Below are 21,162 nucleotides of genomic sequence, written 5' to 3' on the forward strand. Positions count from 1 at the left end.
CGGGGGGGGGAGGTAATTTCTTTTTTTGAAAAACAAATTTTTTTTAAATGGGTTGGAACCATTTTACCCAAATCATATTTGATCAAATTCATATTTGCCCATATTCTATTTGGGTGGATTGTAATCCAAACCATTTNTAAAAAATTTTAAAAAAAAAAAACAGATTTTTTTTGTTTTTGGAAAATAAAAAAAAATAGGGATAGGTTGGTGGAAGGTGGGGGAGCCCCCGGTGGGTGGGGGTGTCCGGGGAAGGGGGTAATTTTTTTTTTTGAAAAACAGATTTTTTTAAATGGGTTAGAACTATTTTATCCAAATCATATTTGACCAAATTCATATTTATCATATTCTAATTTGGATGGATTGGAATCCAAATCATTTTTGCGCAATCCATATTCAATCCATCCAAATCCGATCCAATCCAACCATTTGTCACCCCTATCTAGAGGTAATAATACATGATGAAAATATATCAATTTTATTAATCATATCATAGAGTTCCGACGAACTCATATTTCAGAAGCAAGCACATTGAATTGAATATTAAATAGGCTAATTCAGAAGAAAACACAACGTTCTCCTTAAAATTGTACAACATTAAATAGGTTAATTCATGATAATTTTATTTGCTCTAAATATAATCAAGTTTCCATTTACATAAAACATAGCACAATATTAGTGTTTCAACAAAATGTATCAATATGTATATATAATGTATCGATATATTGTATAAGTAGTGTATATTCATGCATAGATGAGATATAACTACAATATAATCAAAGATGTATATACATCTATATACATTGTTGATATAATAACATATATATTATTGATAGGTCAAACACATGCACAAACTTTTAACTTTCCCTTAAATTTCATTTTGACACTTTAACTCAACCTTGTTTTATTTTCACCTTCTAACTCCACTTTTCATGTATACAATAAAGCATATATTGCAGATCAATTTTTTTTTCAATCTCAACCAACTCAAATCTCCTCTAACCATTTCAAATTTTTGAATATGAATTCCTCTCAATGTTTCAACTCTTTGATATATTATTCAATCAAAATGATTAACATTTGCAACACGTCGATTTAAAGTCGAGTTTTGAACTTAGAAGAAGGAAAAAGAGGAGGAGGTAAACAACGAAGAAACAAGGAAGAAGAAGTCATCAATGGTAGAAAGAAGAAGACCAAAGAAGGCGAAGAAGAAAGTGTGAATTGCACTTCGCCTGCAATTGAAAATTGTCGAATAGCCATTTTTTATAAAAACTGATAATTGAGTTATTTTGGATAAAAAAATTATGATCAAAGGGTCATTTTGCTTATTATCTCATTATTCATGTCTTGAATTAACCATCTCTCGGAAGGAACATGTCATATCAGTAATATTTCTATAGTGTTGTCATCTTCATCACTTTCTTTCAAAGACTTCTAGAGTTTAGACCTGATTTTTATACTTCTTCACCCGTTCTTTTTGTAAATAAAAATACAATATTGATCAAGCATCAAAATACAAGGACACATATTATAACAACTCAACGATATTTTTATTGAATATTATATTTACTATGTAATTTTTATTTTTATTTTTAAAAAAAAAAACAAATTTATACATCGGTGATATTTAAAATGTAAAACAATTTTAATGCTCAAAGTTTAATAAATATTTTAACAACTAAAATATATATATATATTCAGATTCATACATGTAAATTTTAATGGGAAAATTGTATATAATAGCAAACTATTAATTCAAATTAAATGTTATAACCACTGTTTGATTTAATTGCAATCCATAGCAAACTGTTGCCATTCGCCTCTCTCCCTAGGTTTCTCGCTCGCCACTATCGCTAGTCTCTCCCTCTCTGTAACGACTCGAAAAATGATAGGTTAAACTAGAGCCTAAACGTGAGGGTTAATGTCAAGAGTTAAGGGGTTTAGTGGTTAAGCGTTAAAGTACGTACAAGACCCCGTAGTTTAAAAGACCTTCTAAGGTTGGTTGAGGGTTGCAAGGTAAAGAGCCAAGCCAAAAGGGGCAAGCCTAAGCCAAAGGCCAAGGCTGCCCCAAGCTTGGCCAAATACTGCCCAAGGACCACGACCAGTTTCACGACCAATGGTCTTGACCACAGTTAGTGAAAGGGCTCGTGAAGGTCCCTTAGGCATGTGTGAGACATGGCATTGAGGCCTAGCCACTGCCTAGGAACCACGACCTCCACCACGACTCGTAGTCTTGACCACAAATCGTGGGAGGCCTCATGGTCTTGCCTTGGCATGGGATCCCAGTCTGTTGTAGTCCGAGGATCTGATGAAAGAGGAGCCTTTTCACTGGAATAGACTTGTTGAGATACTAGTTCAAGACTTTCTTTAATCTGTAAGAGAACATGAGAAATAAGAAATCCATCATGAATTTGAAAGGAAATTCCTTACAACATATAATGTCATTTAACATTAGACTTGCCCCAGCAGACTGGGTAATCAATTTTGATGTTGGACTAGATGAGAAAGAATGGAGAAAGTTTGATAGTGGGTTGTGGGTTGAGTCGTGTGGGAGTGAAGAAACGTGTGGGATGGTGGTGTGATCAATGATCGGGGATGGTAACGGTAAACAAGGAAAGGAAATCCCTAAAATTGGGTAACTGAAAATTTTAGTTTTTTTAAAAAAGGAAGTAAAATAAAATTAATGATCTATTATTAATTAATAATAAAAAAACTATAAATAGATTAATAATTTATTAAATAAATATAATTTAATTTTAAAATTAAATTAAATTTAACTGATATGTCATAGCCCGCAAATAATCTGTTATAAGCAAAAAAAATTTAAAAGTAGGTTTAAAACCCGTAATATTTACTCTTAAATGTGTATATGAGGTGATTTTCCGAAGAAAAACCAGTTACATATTACATTTAATTAATTACAAAAAACTAATGTCAACAACTTATTACATCTCTTTCTTTAAACTCCATTGTGCTTCTGGTATGCTTAATAAATAGGCAATAATTGCGAGGGAGTTGGAGTAAGGAGAAGAGTCGTGTAAATTTTCTTTTGTAAAGTTGCAATCAACTTTTGTTATACATTCAAGGCATATTTGTCGCACGTCCAGATGTTAGGGATTCAATACTCTCGTCTTTCTTCTTCTTATTATTATTATTAGTGGTTTTATGTCAGCATTTTATTTCAGATTTATATATTAACAAGAGATATACACAGCACACGTGTCTAGTTTTCCCAACTCAAAAATTGGGTCTTAGCGTCAAATGGACATGAGATTATAGCACTTCTACATGTATGTGAGTTTATATGTTTAAAAAAACTTCTATTCTTGATATTTGTAATGGGTTGTTGTTTCTGAGACACCTCTACTGATTGCTGTGTCACAGGTGAGTCCGGAGGGCAAGACAACTAGTTGTAAATATTATTAGCCTCAACTACAAAGTTAGTGTGGTTCGTTCTATATGAATTTTCAATATAACAAATGTAGTTAGTGTGTGGTTCGTTCTATATGAATTTTTAATATCACAAATGTAGTTAGTGTGTGGTCCGTTGTATGAATTTTCAATTATCACAAACGTTCAGATACTTGGTTCTTAATAATTATCTATGACACTATGGCTTCTCTAGTACACTAAAATGGTTATTAATATGTCTTATATGTAAGCATTGCTCCTTTACTTGGCATTCTAGATCTTTTGAGGTAACTTCAGTAAATCCAACTAAATCTTATGACAAAACCCAATTATTGCATGACATTAAGCACTAGCTACTATTTTTCTACTAGTTTTATAAGGTGGTCAGCCACTCTAGTAAAAACATTGGAAGAACAACTGAGATCAGACTGAACTCGATTCAAACAAGTGACTTGGTAATTAGACGTGCTTACGCCGAGGATCTCAACAAGAGCTCCTGAGTTTGGTACGTAAATGAACAAACTACGATAAAAAATTATAACGTTTTCCCCTCCCTTTGTACAATCAAAAGGAAGAAATTGAGTCCCTATTAGTTCCAAATTTTAACATTTTTCCAACCGATTCTTCCCCAATGCCGATAACGCTTGCTGGACCTCTGCACCCGCCAGTAACATCTGTCAACGGCTGCTCTTTTGAAGTAAAGTTTGTCTGGTACAGTTGTTGTTAGACGGCTGCCAGAGCGCCTTATGAGATACCTATGGCATAACTATACATATGATAAATACACGTTAGGAGGACGGAATCGAGAAGTGCAAAGAAGGAAGGAGAATTAAAATGACCAAATAAAAAGATGGAATCCTAAATTAAACTATGCATAAGGCAGATATAACCATAATATTTGCCGGATTCTGGAAAGGAAAGCAGAAAAATGAAATGCCCAGTCAGTAGCAGAAAAGACGGAATTTGAGTTGTTGTACGAGTTCACAGAGCTTGCAAATTACTCCATAAATTTCAGCAAAGCTCTCCAATATCTCAAACAAGATGGATTGATATGGATAGCTTGAAGTAACCATCTTAGAGGACTTGTAGATGGCTCTAGATTGGATATAGCTCCGGAACCTTCTGTCAGCCGTCTAGCAAGCAAATGCATCTGGAAAAACAGTTCAGCAGGCCTAATCTCTGCAAGAAACATGATGAAGCCAAAGCATGAGCTGCATAAGCCATTCGGACACTCATGAATAAATTTGGATAGTATTTGTTATTTCTGAGCAGCAGGGGAAACAAACCAGCAAGAGTGTAACAATACAATAATAGCTTTCTGTCTTTTTGCTAGTAAGAACAAGGTACATAATATAGGCAGTCCCTGTCAGTCTCAGTCTGGTCAAGATGAAGAGCACCAAGTTCTACTGGGAGCTCGCTCAAGATGTTGACATGTGCAATTATATGGGTGGAGCAATTGAAAAAAAACTGCAAGTACGTGAAATAACTGAAGAGGAAACCATGTCAATCAAGTTAAAAGACCATCTTAAATTTAAATCTCCGACTCAAATGCAATATGCTATTTTAGCCTTTTTATTTCAAAGGCCATTCATTTTCTTATACTAATATATTGACCCATAATATCTTGCTAACTATTAATATCTTTTTCCTTTAGGGTGCCCTAAATGGAAGGAAGGAAATATATTTAGAAATCTTTCATAGCTACTGGGAGGGGGGAGATGAAAATACAAGTAACCATCGAACTATAGAACCTCACCTAAAACAGAGGCCGTGGTAAGTAATATTTAATATTTAGAGCCCGTTTGGCTTAACTTGAAAAAAGTAGCTTTTAAAGAAGTCAAACTTCAGTAACTCTTAAGTTAAAAAATGAAAAGTAGAAGAGTACCTACTTTTAACTTTTTTTTGAGTCATTTTAAACTTATTTTAAGTTCATTTTTAATTTTGCCAAACACTCCTAAAAGCTAAAAATGACTTAAAAGTAGGTTTGACCAACTTTTAAGACAATCTAAACAGGCTCTTAGTCGTCTCTTCTTTAAAACAAAACCCAGACACCTCATTTTAACCTTGCCCTGTGAAAAGGGCTGTTGGTGACAGGATCACCAAAATGAAAAGCCGTAGTGCTTTCACTTAACCGCTGTCTCAGTGATGTGAAGTGTCCAACTCGCTTTGTGCATCGCTTCAGAGCTTAAGTGCCCTTTGACAACACTGATCATTTTGCCACAAATTGTGGGGATAGGCTTCTCTTTTCTTTTTCTGTTTTACTCCATTAGTTGTTTCTTTGTGTGGCTCCCAAATATTCCATGTATAAATATCCCCCCCCCCCCCTCTCACCCCTTCATATCACATTAGGCAATTAATTATGTCTAGAAACACAGGGAACTGGAATGGAATTCAAATGCCGATGCATATATTGGAACTTGGCCGAATACTATACAAGAAAGTGGAAATTTCAGTCAGAATTTTCAACCCCAGTAGTACTCAAATCTTATTTAAAACATAAAAGCATTAAAGGACTAAGAGGGTCAGCTACACGGCAACCTTCCACAATCAAGTACCTTAGTGTGTATGTAGTCCAGTTAGTCTGATTGTGAAAGACCCACTACTCGATATTGCACTTGGTATTGACTCAAGCAAAGTTGCCAACCACAGTCGAAACTTAACTGCTCAAAATAAAATATATATGAATTATCAAAGGACAAAATATCAAACCTGGTGGCCAAGATGACCATTCCTCATTGAGGTTCTTTTCCCACTTTGATTCAGAGCCGAGGCTAGCTTCTGCTTGTGCCAATAGCAGTGAGACAAAGGGTAGCGGCGTTGAAGAACTGTCTTTTGCTTTCTTCAGACTTCTAATAGCAAGCGATAAAAAATCTGAATCGGACTGCTGCCTGGCAATCTCCATGCAAATAACACCTGAATAATCAAATTCCCATTACCAATCGGACCAAAAAGACCATCAGACTTTAATAGACACACAGAGGGTAAGAAAGAAAGATGGATATAGATGGAGGAAAATGCAGACGATGGAATGCAACCCCTGGGCACTTATTATGGTGGGTTCTGCAGAGAGAAATAGAAGAGCTTTTGAATGGGAAAATACACTGCTGCCAAAAAGTCAGTTAATAGGAAAGAGTTTAAGCAAATTAAAGTAAGTTTTACAATTGTTCAGCAAATGTTACCATGGCTAAGAAAAAGGCAACTCTCGCCACCAGCCAACAAGCAAGCTTGCGCAAGGGACTCTTCTGCATCAATAAATTCCCCATTCCAAACTGCAGTTAGACCTTGAACCAAATTATACATAGCAATCCACATGTTCCACGAAGTTTTTATTTCTTTGCCACACTCTTGAAAGGCCAAGGCTAGTGAACTGGAATCTGACTGCAGCTTGTATCGACTTTCAAGAAACTTAAGACAAATCCAACCAATATGATTATCAGTTTTGAGCTCCAAGCACCTTATGTACTCTTCATGAAGCCCTGAATAATTATCTTCGACAGCATAGGCACGACACAGTAGCAAGTGTGCAAAGAAGAGGTAGTTATCTGGAAGCTGCATCTCTAGAGCACTTTTTGCATGCATAATGCACTTGAAATTATTCCCACAATGCAAACTAACCTCTGCGGCACAAAGCAGAAGCTGGAACTTTTGGTACTGGGAAGAAATCTCATCTTTTGCATAAAGCTCACTTCGAAGAGCCACATTTATCAACCTCTCAAGAACAACACACAGGTTACGAGGAAATTTCTTCTCCCGCGCCTTCTGAAGATAATTTAGTACAAGGAGGTAATATGAATGACGGTCCCAAGGCTCCTGATGGACACACCTATAAATATAAACATAAATTAGACGCACAGAACAGCTTTGGCATATATTTGATGGAAAAAAATTCACGTGTCTTCCTCCCATCGCACCAGAAGTATCAGATTATTTATCAATAAATGAGCCGCAGAAAGTGTATAATAGAAATAAAACTTCATAAATAAACCCAACAGCATGTGGATAAAGAACATTACTTCTGCAGCATCTTGATTGTTTTGCACTCCAGTGTTGAATTTTCTCTACAGATGGACATTGCTAGTGTCTTCTCGCCGCTCCCCACAATACAGCAAGCAACTGCTCCAGCACCAAAAACCTCAACACTGGATTTAACACCTTCCTTTTTCTGATGTTCAGAAGGATCCACTCTGAAGCATCGAGCTGAAATGTGAGCATCTTTCCATTCTTTGCTGGCTACTAACAGATAGCCAAGAAGGGTCCTATTCACCAGAATATTACAGAAGATCAATCAACTTTTATCATCATACTAAGAACACAAATTTACAGATGGAAATAAGTTCCATATATGGAATAGCAATCAACAATGCATTTTTTGCTAAACTCTTTCAAGTGTCAAGATCAACACAGCACGTAATTCAAACAAATTAGACCATAATTGAAATGGACACTTAATGAAAGACGAATGAAAATCTGGGAAAGAAGAAGTGGTTAATGCCAGGAAACACCCATGAATTGCTGAGTTGTTGGAACTATAGTGCAAGGTCATACCAGCCACAATATGGTGGACAGTTTGGAGAGAAAGGAATGCAAGGTGTTTTGAGGGATAATTTAACTCTAAGCAGAAAATTAAGCTTGATTGTATTATGTTTTTACATTTCTGGAGTAAATAATTTTTTTGTGGTAGAGTCTGAGTCAATACTAGAGTTTTTGGAATTATTGTAAATAGGTTCATTAGGACTCACAGGATATTTTGTAAATCTAGATGCCAGAATAGTTTTGTGTGCTGAGGACTATACAGTTACCATTATATAAGAAAACGAAAATCAACATGGAACAAATCAATTGTGCAAAATGAGAGAAGACGGACCAATGATATTCAGCAAGAGTTCTTGAGCATGAAGAACTGGACACCCATGCAAAGATTTTCTAAGGCCGAGAAAACTTAGCAAACGCCAAACCCTGCAACCACCCCCCCAAGTTAAAAGCAAGCATGGACATTGATGTGTAAATTAAGTGATGCTAAGGTAGAAGATTGAATTCTTTACAGGAGTTCAAGTAGGAACTGACAGACTGTGACCAAGAATCCTGACTTCGGTAATTTATTTATTATCTTTTTATAATAATAATAGTGGTCATACCAGCACTCACGTCGACCAATCAACTGCAGATTTCCCACGGTTCTCCACCACGGCCTTAGACAACGGGACAAGTTTACTTGGCTTTTTTTTGCCTCTTGCTGAGATTTTAACCTTGATAGGTGTGGTAGCGACTGACAGTAGTGGTGGTTGCCACTGGTTGGGGGTTGGTGGTTGGTTACAGTAATGTTGGTTAACAATGATGGTAGTGGTTGTGATGGCAGAGCATGTTAGTGGTGGTCGCTGGTGATTGTAGATAGAGTGGTGATGAAAACTATCCATACAAAAATATCTCTAATGATATTAAGACTCTGTTCATGATCTTAATGATTAAGATTTATTCATACCAAATAATTGTTTAAATCTTAATGAAAACGAATGCACTTAATGGCCTACGATCTGAATCATACAGATTCAGACTTTCTTTAAGTGCAAACAAATGAGGCCTAACTCAAACCACCACAATAAGATTCATTTATTTCTCAAGAAGCAAAGGAAACAAAATGCTTTCTGAAATAAAAACAGAAACTCACGTATTTTTCCAACTTCAATCTGGAACAACCACAAAAATTGCATCCAAAATTGGCCAACTCTTCATCTCAAGCAAATCATAATTCAAATAAATGAAAAGACATGGTCCGTGAGGATTCATGTAGTCAGCCCCAACTTATTTGGAACGGAGGCTTAGTTTTTTATTGTTCCAATCTCAAGCAAACCATGATTAAAATGAATTACACCCATTAATCTGAAGTGCTCTGATCAAGCACAATTCACTAGTTCATGCCAAAGTGGACAACATGAAAATGTACCTTATCAAATGACTGTTTGGAGAAATATGAAGAGCTCTTCTTAGATAATTGACCCCCTGCTGAACTTCTAGGCAGTCCTTAGATCCATGTTTGACCTAAATCCCCGATAAGGAAGTCCGGATTTACACTTAGAGGCCCAAGATCAAGTAAAAAGACGCAACTGAAATAGAAAACTTACTAGTAAGCCCAGTGTGGCCATGAAATCCAGCGCAGCAATCTCTTTGCTAGATGAAAGAGACTCACGAACACTTGAAACAACTGAGTCAAGCTGATGACTTTCATCTAATGCATGAATAGCAGATACTACAAGCCTAACTCTTGAACTCTGGAAGGCTCTTTTTGGCAGTTGTAATATGTATCTCATAGCTAATTCCTTCCCTGAAATATGATATACTAATCTACAGATGAAACTGACGGAGGCAGCAGCCAATGGGTGCTCTGTTGGTAAAGCAGATGAGGCCAGTCTCTTTGCCATCGAAAGAGCAAGGTCATATTTTCCAAGTTTCCAATAAGAAAGCGCATAAAGCTGCAAACCTTCTACATCCAGAAGACCTAGCGAAAATGGAAATTACAGGTTTAAAATGACCAAGCAATAAGCATTGTCATAGTGAATTTTCGATTATGAGAGCAAAATCATGCAAGTAGGACAAAAATATCAAATACATTTTAAGCAAGATGCTACTCCACGACTTCAGCAACTAGCTAAAGTGAACACTAAGAGATACCCAACGCCTAACATTTTTGCCCAACTAGTAGTTCAGCACTCATATAAAGTCTCAATTCATAATAATTTTTTGAGCAACTTTCACATATAGCAAACACAAAAATCATATTTGTATGCTATAGCTATAGTTTGCATAATTGCGCTCCATAGCAAACATAAATATGTACATTTCGCTATACATATACAAAAGAAAGCAGTTTCAACTAATCTGTTGCTGTTTCGGTATACATATATAAAAGATCAATTGTATAATCTGTGTTTGTATAAAGCGAGAACGAGAGAAAGGCAAAAGAGAACTGGGTAGGGGAATATTTGTATTGTATAATTATAAGTGTTTAGGATGAAGATATATGTATTTGCATGTGTATATACAATTTTCTCTCGCTTTATACAACCAGAAACGCAATTTATACATTTCTGTTTGTATAAGCGAGAGAGGTGAGGAATTAGCTTTATACAAACACAAACGCATTTTATACATTTGCGTTTGTATAAAAGCGAGAGAGGCGACAATTAAATCGAACTATGTTTATAGCATTTAATTTGAATTAATAGTTTGCTATTATATACAATTTTCCCTAATTTTTTTATAGTACTCAATTCATAATTGTTGTTTTGTTCACAGACAAGTAGCAGGCCCTAATCCCTCACCATGATATTTTTCTTTAGCAGTAATTTCTCACTAGGAACAACAAAAACGCAAATATGATAAAGAATCATACCTTTGCTTTCCAAATATTTACATTCTTCAATAGCATCATCAGCATTTCCTGCCTGTATGGATACAAAGCATCTCAGAACTTGCATAAAATAATGTTGATCAAAGCACCCGTTGACAATGGCAAAAAAAACGAGTAACATTGCACATTGGATCTGAAGCAAAAGAACTTGAATCTGAGAAGATGTGGTAAAAGTGTATTACCATACAAAGTGACCTGGTCAAATTAATTGATATATCTGCAAGAGATGATTTTGAAAGCTTTCCTGCAAAAACTCTGGCAGCAAGGCGTGCCAGTCTATATGAAGCAACAGCACTTTCATAATCACTCCGTGCCTCACAAACTAGCCCTTTCAGATTGTGAGATTCAGGATACTGAGGTGCGCGCTGCAAAGCCTGCTGGATGGCTCCAAATGCCTGGTATAACAATTAGAATAACTTACACTCAATACTAACTGAAGTAGTCCCTCGTCAATGAATCAGAGCCTAAACATAGACAAGCAACAATTACATACATAATGCATTGTAAACCAAGTGCCTAAGTACCTCTGGAGATCGCAGATAACCAGACTGCAGAGCAAGCTTAACTAGACCTGTTTGGAATTCTGCAAGCTAATCAGAGACAGGCACTGTAAGAACCTCCAAACAGGACAAAAACAACTGAAAAGAAACCACGTAATGAATTTTCTGATAAAGCAATAATTGGATTGACTTGTTGGGAGAATCACATGTATATAAGTGTGTATCTGAACTCTAAAGCTTGTGAAAACAAGCATCAGGATGTGACCTGTTATACAAACTTTAGATGCAGAAGCAAATCTGACAAACTCCCAGACAAGGTGAAAGTTGATATATTTTCTGAAAAAAACACTTAAAGAGTTTATATATTTTCTGAAAAAAACACATAAAGAGAGAAATGTAGTTACTGGAAAGATCTGAACCGCCCGCAGACAGCACTCATATGCCTCGTCTGGTTTCAGATTCCTGTTAAGAAGCGTATTTAGCTTTATATTTCACACGAAAGGTGCAAATGCATCATTCCTTATTTTTGCTATATAACATAATGAATTTACCTTGCAGCAGCATCAGCCGACATGCCTGACCATGGCAATGAAAGTGAAGGATCAATACTTCTTGCACGATCAAATGCTAGCTGAGCCAATTGACTTTCCCCCTCCTGCCTATAAAGCTATATGAACCCAACGTTTAGACAGATCTAATCATCACACATGCATCAATCAATTTACATAACAGACCCGACCTTAATATACAGTATGATCATGACTTGAAACGGTTAATAGTTCAGCACATTGGATAAGGAGACCCTACACACGCACGCGCGCGCACACAAAAAAAAATGAGGGAAGCAGATGACAAGAAAGACGTGATTCTATAGATGACACAGTCATCTATACAAATAGGAACATTGTGGATGCTTAAAAAATTGAAAAGTACTATCCACGTAAAAACTCATTTTCTACTCCTCAGATGCTCTCTTGTTGCTGTCCCTCCAAAGCCCCACAAAAGGGTCAATGGACCAACATCTCATGCTCTGCATCCCCTGCACCTTCTTCTGAAAGACAGCTATGCAACAGATCTTTCACTGTACCTGAAATTAATCACTATACTCCAAACTGGTTAATAGTGTCCAGCACAATTGCCTTGCACTCTAGCAGTGCACTAGTAAATGGTTTACATCTTCTCCCGTTCTTTTGCATATACAGCACCACATAGTATACCTTCTTTTTATAGCCGTGGTGTCCGGGCCAGCTTTCTCGCATCTCAACTAATTCCATGGGATAACTGTCACCTCCAACTAGCACCAGACAACTGTCCTTCCTTTTTTTGAAAATTGACAGCAATTAGGATTGCCCCACTTATTGTCATCTAGGTGAACATGCACCTTTCTCGTGCTGTAGTAAACCCATCTACCAGATATAGGAAGTTCAAGTTCACTCTTCCGTTTTGTTTTTTTTTTGAATAAGATAGAGATTAAGAAGTTCAAGTTCTCTCTTTTAAGTAAGCTAGGGTAGAAGAACTTAAATTGAGTACTAGCACGTATGGCTATGGATACTGCAAACAGGATTTCTGCAATTGCTGCCGAAATGCTGAGAATGTCCCACTTCCCCACAGTTCTCTATTTTCAGGTGTTCCTTGTGGAGTATATGTCTACGACCTTAACGATTCACAGTTTTTGTTCGAATTTCCTAGCAAGAAGTTGGCGAACAAGTCATGTTGGGCAATCTCTAGATGTGCAAGTCCAAGATGCTGATTCGGATGCTTCTACTCAGTTTCAGCGTCAGGTTTTGCAGTAAAGCAAGCAATTAGGAGTGGATTTTAAGGATTTTGAAGGGGGGTTTTGGTCCTTATTCCTGAAATTTGATAGCAAAAGACGAGATGGCAGAGGCATCCTGTCTTAGTCCCATTTCAATCACCATCAAAGCTAAGGGGGCCAACGAAATAAAAAATTTGGAGTTCGGGGTAAAATTCAAGGAAGGAGAAGCTAGGAGGGACTCTAACTTAACAGGATATCAATGAAAGCTAATATAATCTCTTAGAAGGTGAGGGGTTTGAATGATCTCGAAAAGAGGAGGATGATCAAATAATTATTAATAGAATGAAGAGTGGATATCTATTGTTTCCAAGAAACAAAAATGGAAGGGAATATAGGGGATGTAGCTAGACATCTATTGGATAACAGGTGGGATGATTATGCCATCTTGGTGACCAATGGAAGAAGTGGAGGTATTCTTTTTCTGTGGGATAAGAGGGTGTTCAGGGAGATTATTGTTGACGGGTTTATTCTATGACAGTTAAAAAACTCTTTCATCAATAATAGGGATTTTGCTTGGTTTTACAGTGGAGTTTATGCTTCATATGACAGAATGGAAAGGGAGGAACTTTGGTGGGAGTTAGCAGGATCCAGAGGGCTTAGTGAAGGGGCTTGGGTGGTGGGTGGTGATTTCAACATCACCGAGTTTGCTTCTGAATTTAATTCTGGTAGGGGCAACTCCAGGGATATGAGAGAGTTTTCTGAGATCATTGAAGATTTAGAATTGGTGGACCCTCCTTTATTTGGAGGGCAGTTTACATGGGACAGGGGCATGAATCACAATTGTTCTAGTAGGTGTTTGGACATGCAATTTGGGATCATGATTTCAAATTCCAAATTCTCCCAAAAAAAACAGAATTTGGGATTCCAAATAGTGATGTTAAATTTTTCTAACTGCAAAACTTGACCCATAAGTTTTTGTAAAAAAGACTCAGCAATTTAAATTTTGCAAAACAGACTCATGCTCGGCATGAAGAGATTGTTCATATCATGTGAAAGAATTATATACAAGAATATCTAGTTACTACTTTTGTTGACTAGTGGGTCTTTATAAAATATGTGTCTTTGAAAGTTTATAATCACAAATATCTTTTATAAAAGGAATTTGGAGATATGTGATTTATCAATGCATCGCCTTAGGATATTCCATATCTTATTTATGAATAATGGTTTGCTCATTTGATAAGATTTGGTAAGATTATATAAGAATTTGGGAAATTTTTGAGAGTTCTCACGGGGGTTTCACATTTATGAGAAAAAATACAACTTAAGAAATCCAAATTGAATGTCCAAACAAAACTTCAACTTCAAATCAATCTTATTTCACATCATGTCCAAAAAGGGCCTTATAGTTCCTACAATTGGATAGGCTAGCTAAATTTCTTAACTATGATAATAAGGCCTAATATGAACAACCTTTATATTACATTGATGGGTAAACAGTACGAGCAAGGCTAAAGACATCAGAAGTAAATCATTCAATCCTGGATGAACAAAAGTCCATGTGCTTAATTGCACACTCGGTCTAACAGTTCATGCAAAAACACAGTGATATTTCCAGGTTTTTGACTCCTGTGACTAAAATCTTATCATGAACCAAAGTAAATATATTTTTGGATCTTCTTACATGAAGCCAACAAACTCAATGAGTGTTCTTCAGGACCTGAGGAAGAAGGATTGTTCAGAATCTATGGATTCTAGCATAAATATTCAATAAATGGAACTGTAATTACATGATCCATGATACAAAGTGCTCTACTAAAAGGTTTTCTTCAGTTATCCATTTCTGAGAGTTTCGAGAAATAAATGAAAACAGATAGTCTTGGAAACTAATGCAGCAAGTTACCTTTCCAAGATATGCCCACGCAACAGCAAGAGAAACATCCAACTGCAGTGCTCGTATGAAAGCATGTTGCTTTAATGCAGAATGATCAGATAAACACCCTAAGGCTACCCAAAACTCGCTATTGCAACCTTCAAGCAATAAGCCTCCAAGGCACATCTTTTCAGACACAAACCTGAAAAATGAGCTAGTGTAATAAATGAGCTAGTTCAAATGTAAGATATTAAGCAATTAAATAGAACACATACCAAGGGTTCATGTCATCTTTACAGTTCTCCTTTAACGAGAAAAGAAGCTCAGATGCAATGGCAACATCAGTATACACATTAGCTTGCCAAGGGGACAAATGCAATGCCCGCTGGTAGGAGCGACAAGCAGATCTGACTGCTAAACAGCAGATTCTCTTCCATGACAGGATCGAACTACTGAATGAATTTTCGTCAGCTCCTGAGCCCAATCCTTCATCCATCCATGGAAAACATTTTGCGTATGTGAGCTAACCAGGGATAGAAACAGCACCATAGTCAACACTAAAACATAAATGTAGTAAAGTAATAGGATGGGGGGAGGCTTGACATGCTCCACACAAAGCTGTAGGAAGACATGAGATGTTGGGAAATGGAATTGCACAAAAATAACTGGCATAATGCAAAGAAAAAGCATAATTCAACAGATGCAGTTACCTGAATATCACCAAGAAGCTTCCAAGCACAAGATATATTGCCAACAATGGAAGTACTTGCTAGAGCCACCTTTGAAGCTTCCTGAAATCAAGCAAAACACTTGAGAAAAGTCTCAACCAAAAGAAGGAAGGGCGAAGGAATAGAATAAGTATGTCCTTCTGCACCATAATTCTACAGAAGCAAGTGAAATTTCAAATGCTGTATAGCTAACCTCTAAGAGTGAAGCTCCCCATTTAAAGGCACCAGAATCAATAGATTCCTTTGCCAAACTAAGGAGTGCAGAGGCAAGCCCATGATGTGCGGACAAATTCAGAGGTGAGATTTGTAAAGCTTGTCGAAACTGCTCTATTCCCTTCATTCAGGATTGAAGAGTAAAGAAAGAATTGTTAAAAGAATCTGAATATCTTTCATAGGTATGATCTTCACCCATATGAGCTCATAGCCAGAAATTTTCTTCTTTTTTTCTACTGGGAGAAGCTTTTTGTATAAGTAAAAAGAACTTTTTGTCTATCCTTATATAAGTTTATTTGGCAGAATAATACCTAGAGACACAATGCACACAACCTAATAATTTTGAATTCATACACAAGTCTACTAAACCACTCCAAGTCCAGGAGTACCAGTCCAAATCCACACTTCGAACTACATATATCAAGCTTGTTAAAATTGCAAAGTGAAGCATGGACCAGAAGCAAGGAGAAATTTTACCTTTCGAAACGAACCAAGCATCAAATAGACATTTCCACTTTCTACCAGTGCAAATACTCGTGATTCCTCCAATTCAATAGCTCTTCCATAGGACTATTATAATGAGAAGAAAAGATTGAGCAACATGTAGCAGACATTATTTTTACAAGGTAAAAGTTTATGTTAAAGAGTACCAAGATGGTACAGAAAGGAGAAGAAATACAAAGTACGGAGCAGGCAGACAATCACATTCTCTTTCCTAACAGATCTAAGAAATCCATATGCTGATTTAAACTCAATAGTGGGTTACTTTTACACCAGAAGTACAAATTTTATAAGCATCTATTTTTAGTTCTAGAAATCAAAATTATTTACCCTTCAAAAGAAGCCTTGTTCCTCTCCAACCAAATTGTCCAAAAGATGCAGAATGGAACAATCCTCCATATCTGCTTTCTCTCTTTAGGAACCACCAACTGCTGCCAACTTCCCATTAACCCCTTTACATTGTGAGGCATCACCCAAGTAATACCTCTAATAAAAGAAATAAACCCTAGAATTGTCTGGCAAATCTGCAGTGAAGAAATAGGTGCTCAACTGACTCCTGATCTTCTTGACACAGATAGCATTTGTTGCATTGGACAAAACTTTTCTTCTGCAAATTCTTTTGAGTTTAACATGCCCCTCAAGAAGCTATCCACCCAAAGCAAGCTATACCTTAACAGGAGCTTTTGCCTTCCATATCATGTTTTTTTTTTTGAGAATATTGCTTTCCATATCATGTTCCATGGTCAAGAAGCTTCCAATTGTCCTGACTGCTTTATCAACAGTATGTAGCAACTCTTGACTGAAAATTTGTTATCTTTGATTGCTAACCAAATCAGAGAGTCCATTATATTATGATCAACAGAAACTGATTTCAGCTACAGTAACTGACATAAATGCTCTATCTTACAATCATTTAAATTTCTCCTGAAATCAATCCGTCAACCAGTATTTGCATGAAATCCGAAAGTAACTGAGTAAGTTAGGAAATTTATTTGGCTCCATTACCCACCTCAAATCTGTTAAACTGGTTGAACTCTTTCCACTGCTTACTAATGCTCTTTCATAATCCCCTTTCAATATTTCTCCATGCTTCCTCTTTACCATGGATAGCATTCGTCAACTCCTTCCAGACTTCATTCCTACCATGTTATACCTCCAAAGGCATTTGAAAAGTAGACTTTTATCATCTCATTTCAGATTTCTTACACTTATTCCACCCCACCCCCCACCCTTATATCAAGGTGTAGCAGGCATCAAATGGATGTACTACCATTGAGACATGGCATCAAAGGGATGCACTATCATTGCGGCACGGCATCAAAGGGATGTACTATCATTGTGACACAATGCACTTAACTATTCAAACATCTTACTCCAATAACAACAACATACCCGATGTAATCCCACAAGTGGGGTCTGGGGAGGGTAGGATGTACGCATACCTTGCTTCTACCCTTGTGGGGTAGATAGGATATTTCCAATAGACCCTCAGCCCAAAAGAAGTGTTATGAAAGCAAGATTGAAAGGAATATAATGGCAGCAAAATATCAAGATACACAGAGAAAATAAGCAGCGTTCAAACAACTTACTCCGTTCAACTATTTTTAATACATATACATCTTATGTATCAATAAACCAAAGCTTTGAAACATAAAAAAATATTGAGGAAGTGTAAAAGTAACAAAATTATTGATGTCCCTTATCCTTTAAAGCATGCCATCTACCATTAAGTAGCTCACTCTCCTTTCATATGTTTCAATGGGATGTTTCCATAGATTACCTAATCTCCCCCTCTCGTGGATTTTAACTTCTCTAACTGCCTTTTATGAACTAGAGCATAGGTAATTACCTTAACAGCGGCTGTAAACATGCCCATTTGCTGGTAGGATAGACCCAGGGCCTAGATAAGTACAAGATAGAAAAAGTCACTGAGGACTGAACTAGTGACGGAATAAACTAGACAGCGTCAGAGCAATTATTAATAAGAACAAACGAGAGATAGAATAGGAAATAACCTCCCACAAATCAGCACATGTGGGATAGCCTCTGATGGCCTGCTGAAGACTCTGCACTGCTTCGGACCACTTGTTTTGGTTGACCTGTAAGTTTGCAATGTATTTGACAGGACGGAACCCTAAAAAGGAGGAAATGAAGAAGTAGAAAATTAGGGTGAGAAATAACCAGAAGGTAACCCAATCTGCATAAAGCCCAAAAGGCCCTGGGCGACTTGTGTGAAGCTTCACGGCATACAGCTATCTCCAAGGTCTCTTTTCCAGTTGCGTCCAGTATATCACAAATTGCTTCCCCAGCAATTGAATCATCTGGATTAAGGCCAAGGGCTCTCTGATAACACTTGATAGCCCTCTGAGAGTCGACAGCTACTCGAGCATAGTAATGTCCCAAATATGTGAAAGCAGCAGCGTTTTGTGGGTTGAGCTTGGCTGCTATGAGAAAATGTTGTGCGGCTTTCTCCTGAATATCTGGCAATTCTCCTCCCCTGTCCCATAATAAGACTCCGAGATCAAAGTGGAGAGAAGGGTCGCCGGGCTGAGAGACAATCGCTTCTTCTAACCGTCTTATAGCAGCATCGTCTTCTACACTCTGACAGTTTAAAAAAAAAAAGCTTAATGATGATTAAAAAATACTACTACTATTACGTAAACGAGAGAAAAAGGGTTGAAAGAAAGAACCATTTTCAGCTCCTGAACCAAATCCTTGATGACTTCACCGGCGAGGCAACCGCCGATTATACAATCCAGCTTCTAAATTTCTCTCTCTCCCTCTTTCCTTCCTTTTCTTTATTTTCAAAATGATCCCTTGTATACATTTGGGCGTGGTTTTTCTAAATATACTTTTAAGCATTTTTTGTTCTTTGAATTTTTCTCAAATGTGAGCTTCTTATTTTATCTTAATCATATATTTACCTACCAAATTATATCAATTAGTCAGATTTAGTAAAAAAATATTGCATTCCTTATATATATTTTTTATATATATAGAAGCGGCTTGGAAGCTGAATGTTGTCTTGCCAGCTTGCTTTTAAGGGCTATTTTCGTGATTCAATCATCGGTCTGACGCGTGTTGAATGTTTAAGGTAACTATCGTATTTTTCTAACTTTGCACATGTTGTATAGCGTTTTGGTTTTTCCTGATTCTCAAAACTTCTTCATCGTCTCAGGTGAGTCTTCAATCTCTTACCGACGTTTTGTGTTAATTTATAGAAGCGGCATGGACGTTGTCCTACCAACTTACTTCCTTTATTTTCTTCATTCAATCATCGATCTGACGTGTGTTGAATCCTTAGGTAACCGTCGTGTTTCTCTAACTTTGCGCACATTGTATAGTATTTTGATTTTCCTGCTTCTCAAAACTTGAGTCTTCAATCCCTTAATGTTGTTTTGTGTTAATTTACAGATGTTATTGTCATAGATGTAGATATTAGAGAAATTGGATTTTAAGATAAAGTTTTATCGTTGTTTCTGCCATGGTGCTATTGCATAAATTAGATTTTAAGACAAAGCTAATCTCTTAACAAATCTTTTGATTATATAATTGTCCTCGTTATGACCCTTAGGAAATATGTTATGCTCGGTTTATACACCGATATTGACTTTACTAAATTGATCGGCATAAATTGAATTATTCTTATTTTTGTTGTGTGAATTTTGTATGCTGCAAAATCTTTTCTGATTTCTCTTCAACTTGATTGTGTTGGACAACTTTTTCTTCTCCCAGTTTGTCCCTTTTCGAAAGAGCTTTAATTTATGGAAAAATTACAAAATATACTATTTAACAACTTATATAACTGTAGACATTGAAATTTTGCGGACTCTACAAGACGTGTTCAATTAGAATTGGGAATCTAGAAGATGTGTTCAGTTTCAATTAGAATTCTTGGAGGCTACTCAACCCTAAACCCTAGTTTATGCCTATATAAAGGGTACTAAATTCTCAAGATATCCCATAAACTCTTGACTATTTTTAAAGATCAGGATCTCGAATATTTCACAAAAGTCATGGAATACTCATATATAGGTCAAATCTAAATCATTTTAGTTCGAGAAATACGCCACTAACGGCCCTCGAATCATGGATAAATCTTAGGAGAGTAAAATCAAGGGAGGAACAGTACCCGCATATTTATCAATAAAATTTTATTTCTTCTTATTTTATTTAGATTGTCATTTATTTTCTGTCACTTTAAAATTTGTTACAAACAATAACAATATAACATAATAATAAATGCACATTTTTTTTAATGTGGGATACCGTTTTGTTTGCTATTTTTTGGGATAGTGGGCTGATTTTTTGGGATTTATAATTTCTAGTTTACTTATTAATTCACAATCACAATCTGATGTGATACGTTTTTTTTTTAAAAAAGATGTTTTAATTTCTCTCTTTTCTCTCTCTCTCTTAATTTCTTATTCATGAAATCGCGCCGATAACACTTGTTGAACCTCTGCATCCGCCAGTAACATCTGTCAACGGCTGCTCATTTGAAGTAAAGTTTGTCTGATACAGTTGTAGTTAGGCGGATGCCAGAGTGCCTTATGAGATACATATGGCATAACTATGCATATGACAACACACATTAGTTGGAAGGAATCGAGAAGTACAAAGAAGGAAGGAGAATTAAAATTACCAAATAAAAGATGGAATCCTAAATTAAACTATGCAGAAGGCAGATATAACCATAAGATTTACCGAATTCTGGAAAGCAGAAAAATGAAATGCCTAGTCAGTAGTAGAAACGACAGAATTTGAGTTGTTGTACAAGT

General features: G+C 36.4%; 1 protein-coding gene across 1 annotated transcript; it reads right to left on the minus strand.

Moving 5' to 3' along the window:
• Positions 1-4,294: 4,294 nt before the first annotated feature.
• On the minus strand, positions 4,295-19,215 carry LOC125854256 (tetratricopeptide repeat protein SKI3). Its single transcript, XM_049533749.1, has 20 exons — positions 19,072-19,215; positions 18,563-18,982; positions 18,397-18,480; positions 18,231-18,281; positions 16,358-16,450; positions 15,861-16,001; positions 15,650-15,730; positions 15,215-15,462; positions 14,970-15,141; positions 11,865-11,980; positions 11,718-11,775; positions 11,338-11,403; positions 10,996-11,208; positions 10,796-10,847; positions 9,528-9,901; positions 9,350-9,444; positions 7,422-7,664; positions 6,588-7,231; positions 6,118-6,321; positions 4,295-4,587 (listed from the first exon to the last, which is right to left on the minus strand). The coding sequence occupies exons 1-20, from the start codon at positions 19,072-19,074 to the stop codon at positions 4,406-4,408; spliced, it is 3,540 nt and encodes a 1,179-aa protein (XP_049389706.1). The 5' UTR covers positions 19,075-19,215; the 3' UTR covers positions 4,295-4,405.
• Positions 19,216-21,162: the final 1,947 nt, after the last annotated feature.

Source organism: Solanum stenotomum, chromosome 2 (genome assembly GCF_019186545.1).
Source record: "Solanum stenotomum isolate F172 chromosome 2, ASM1918654v1, whole genome shotgun sequence".
In the NCBI taxonomy this organism is placed as follows: Eukaryota; Viridiplantae; Streptophyta; class Magnoliopsida; order Solanales; family Solanaceae; genus Solanum; species Solanum stenotomum.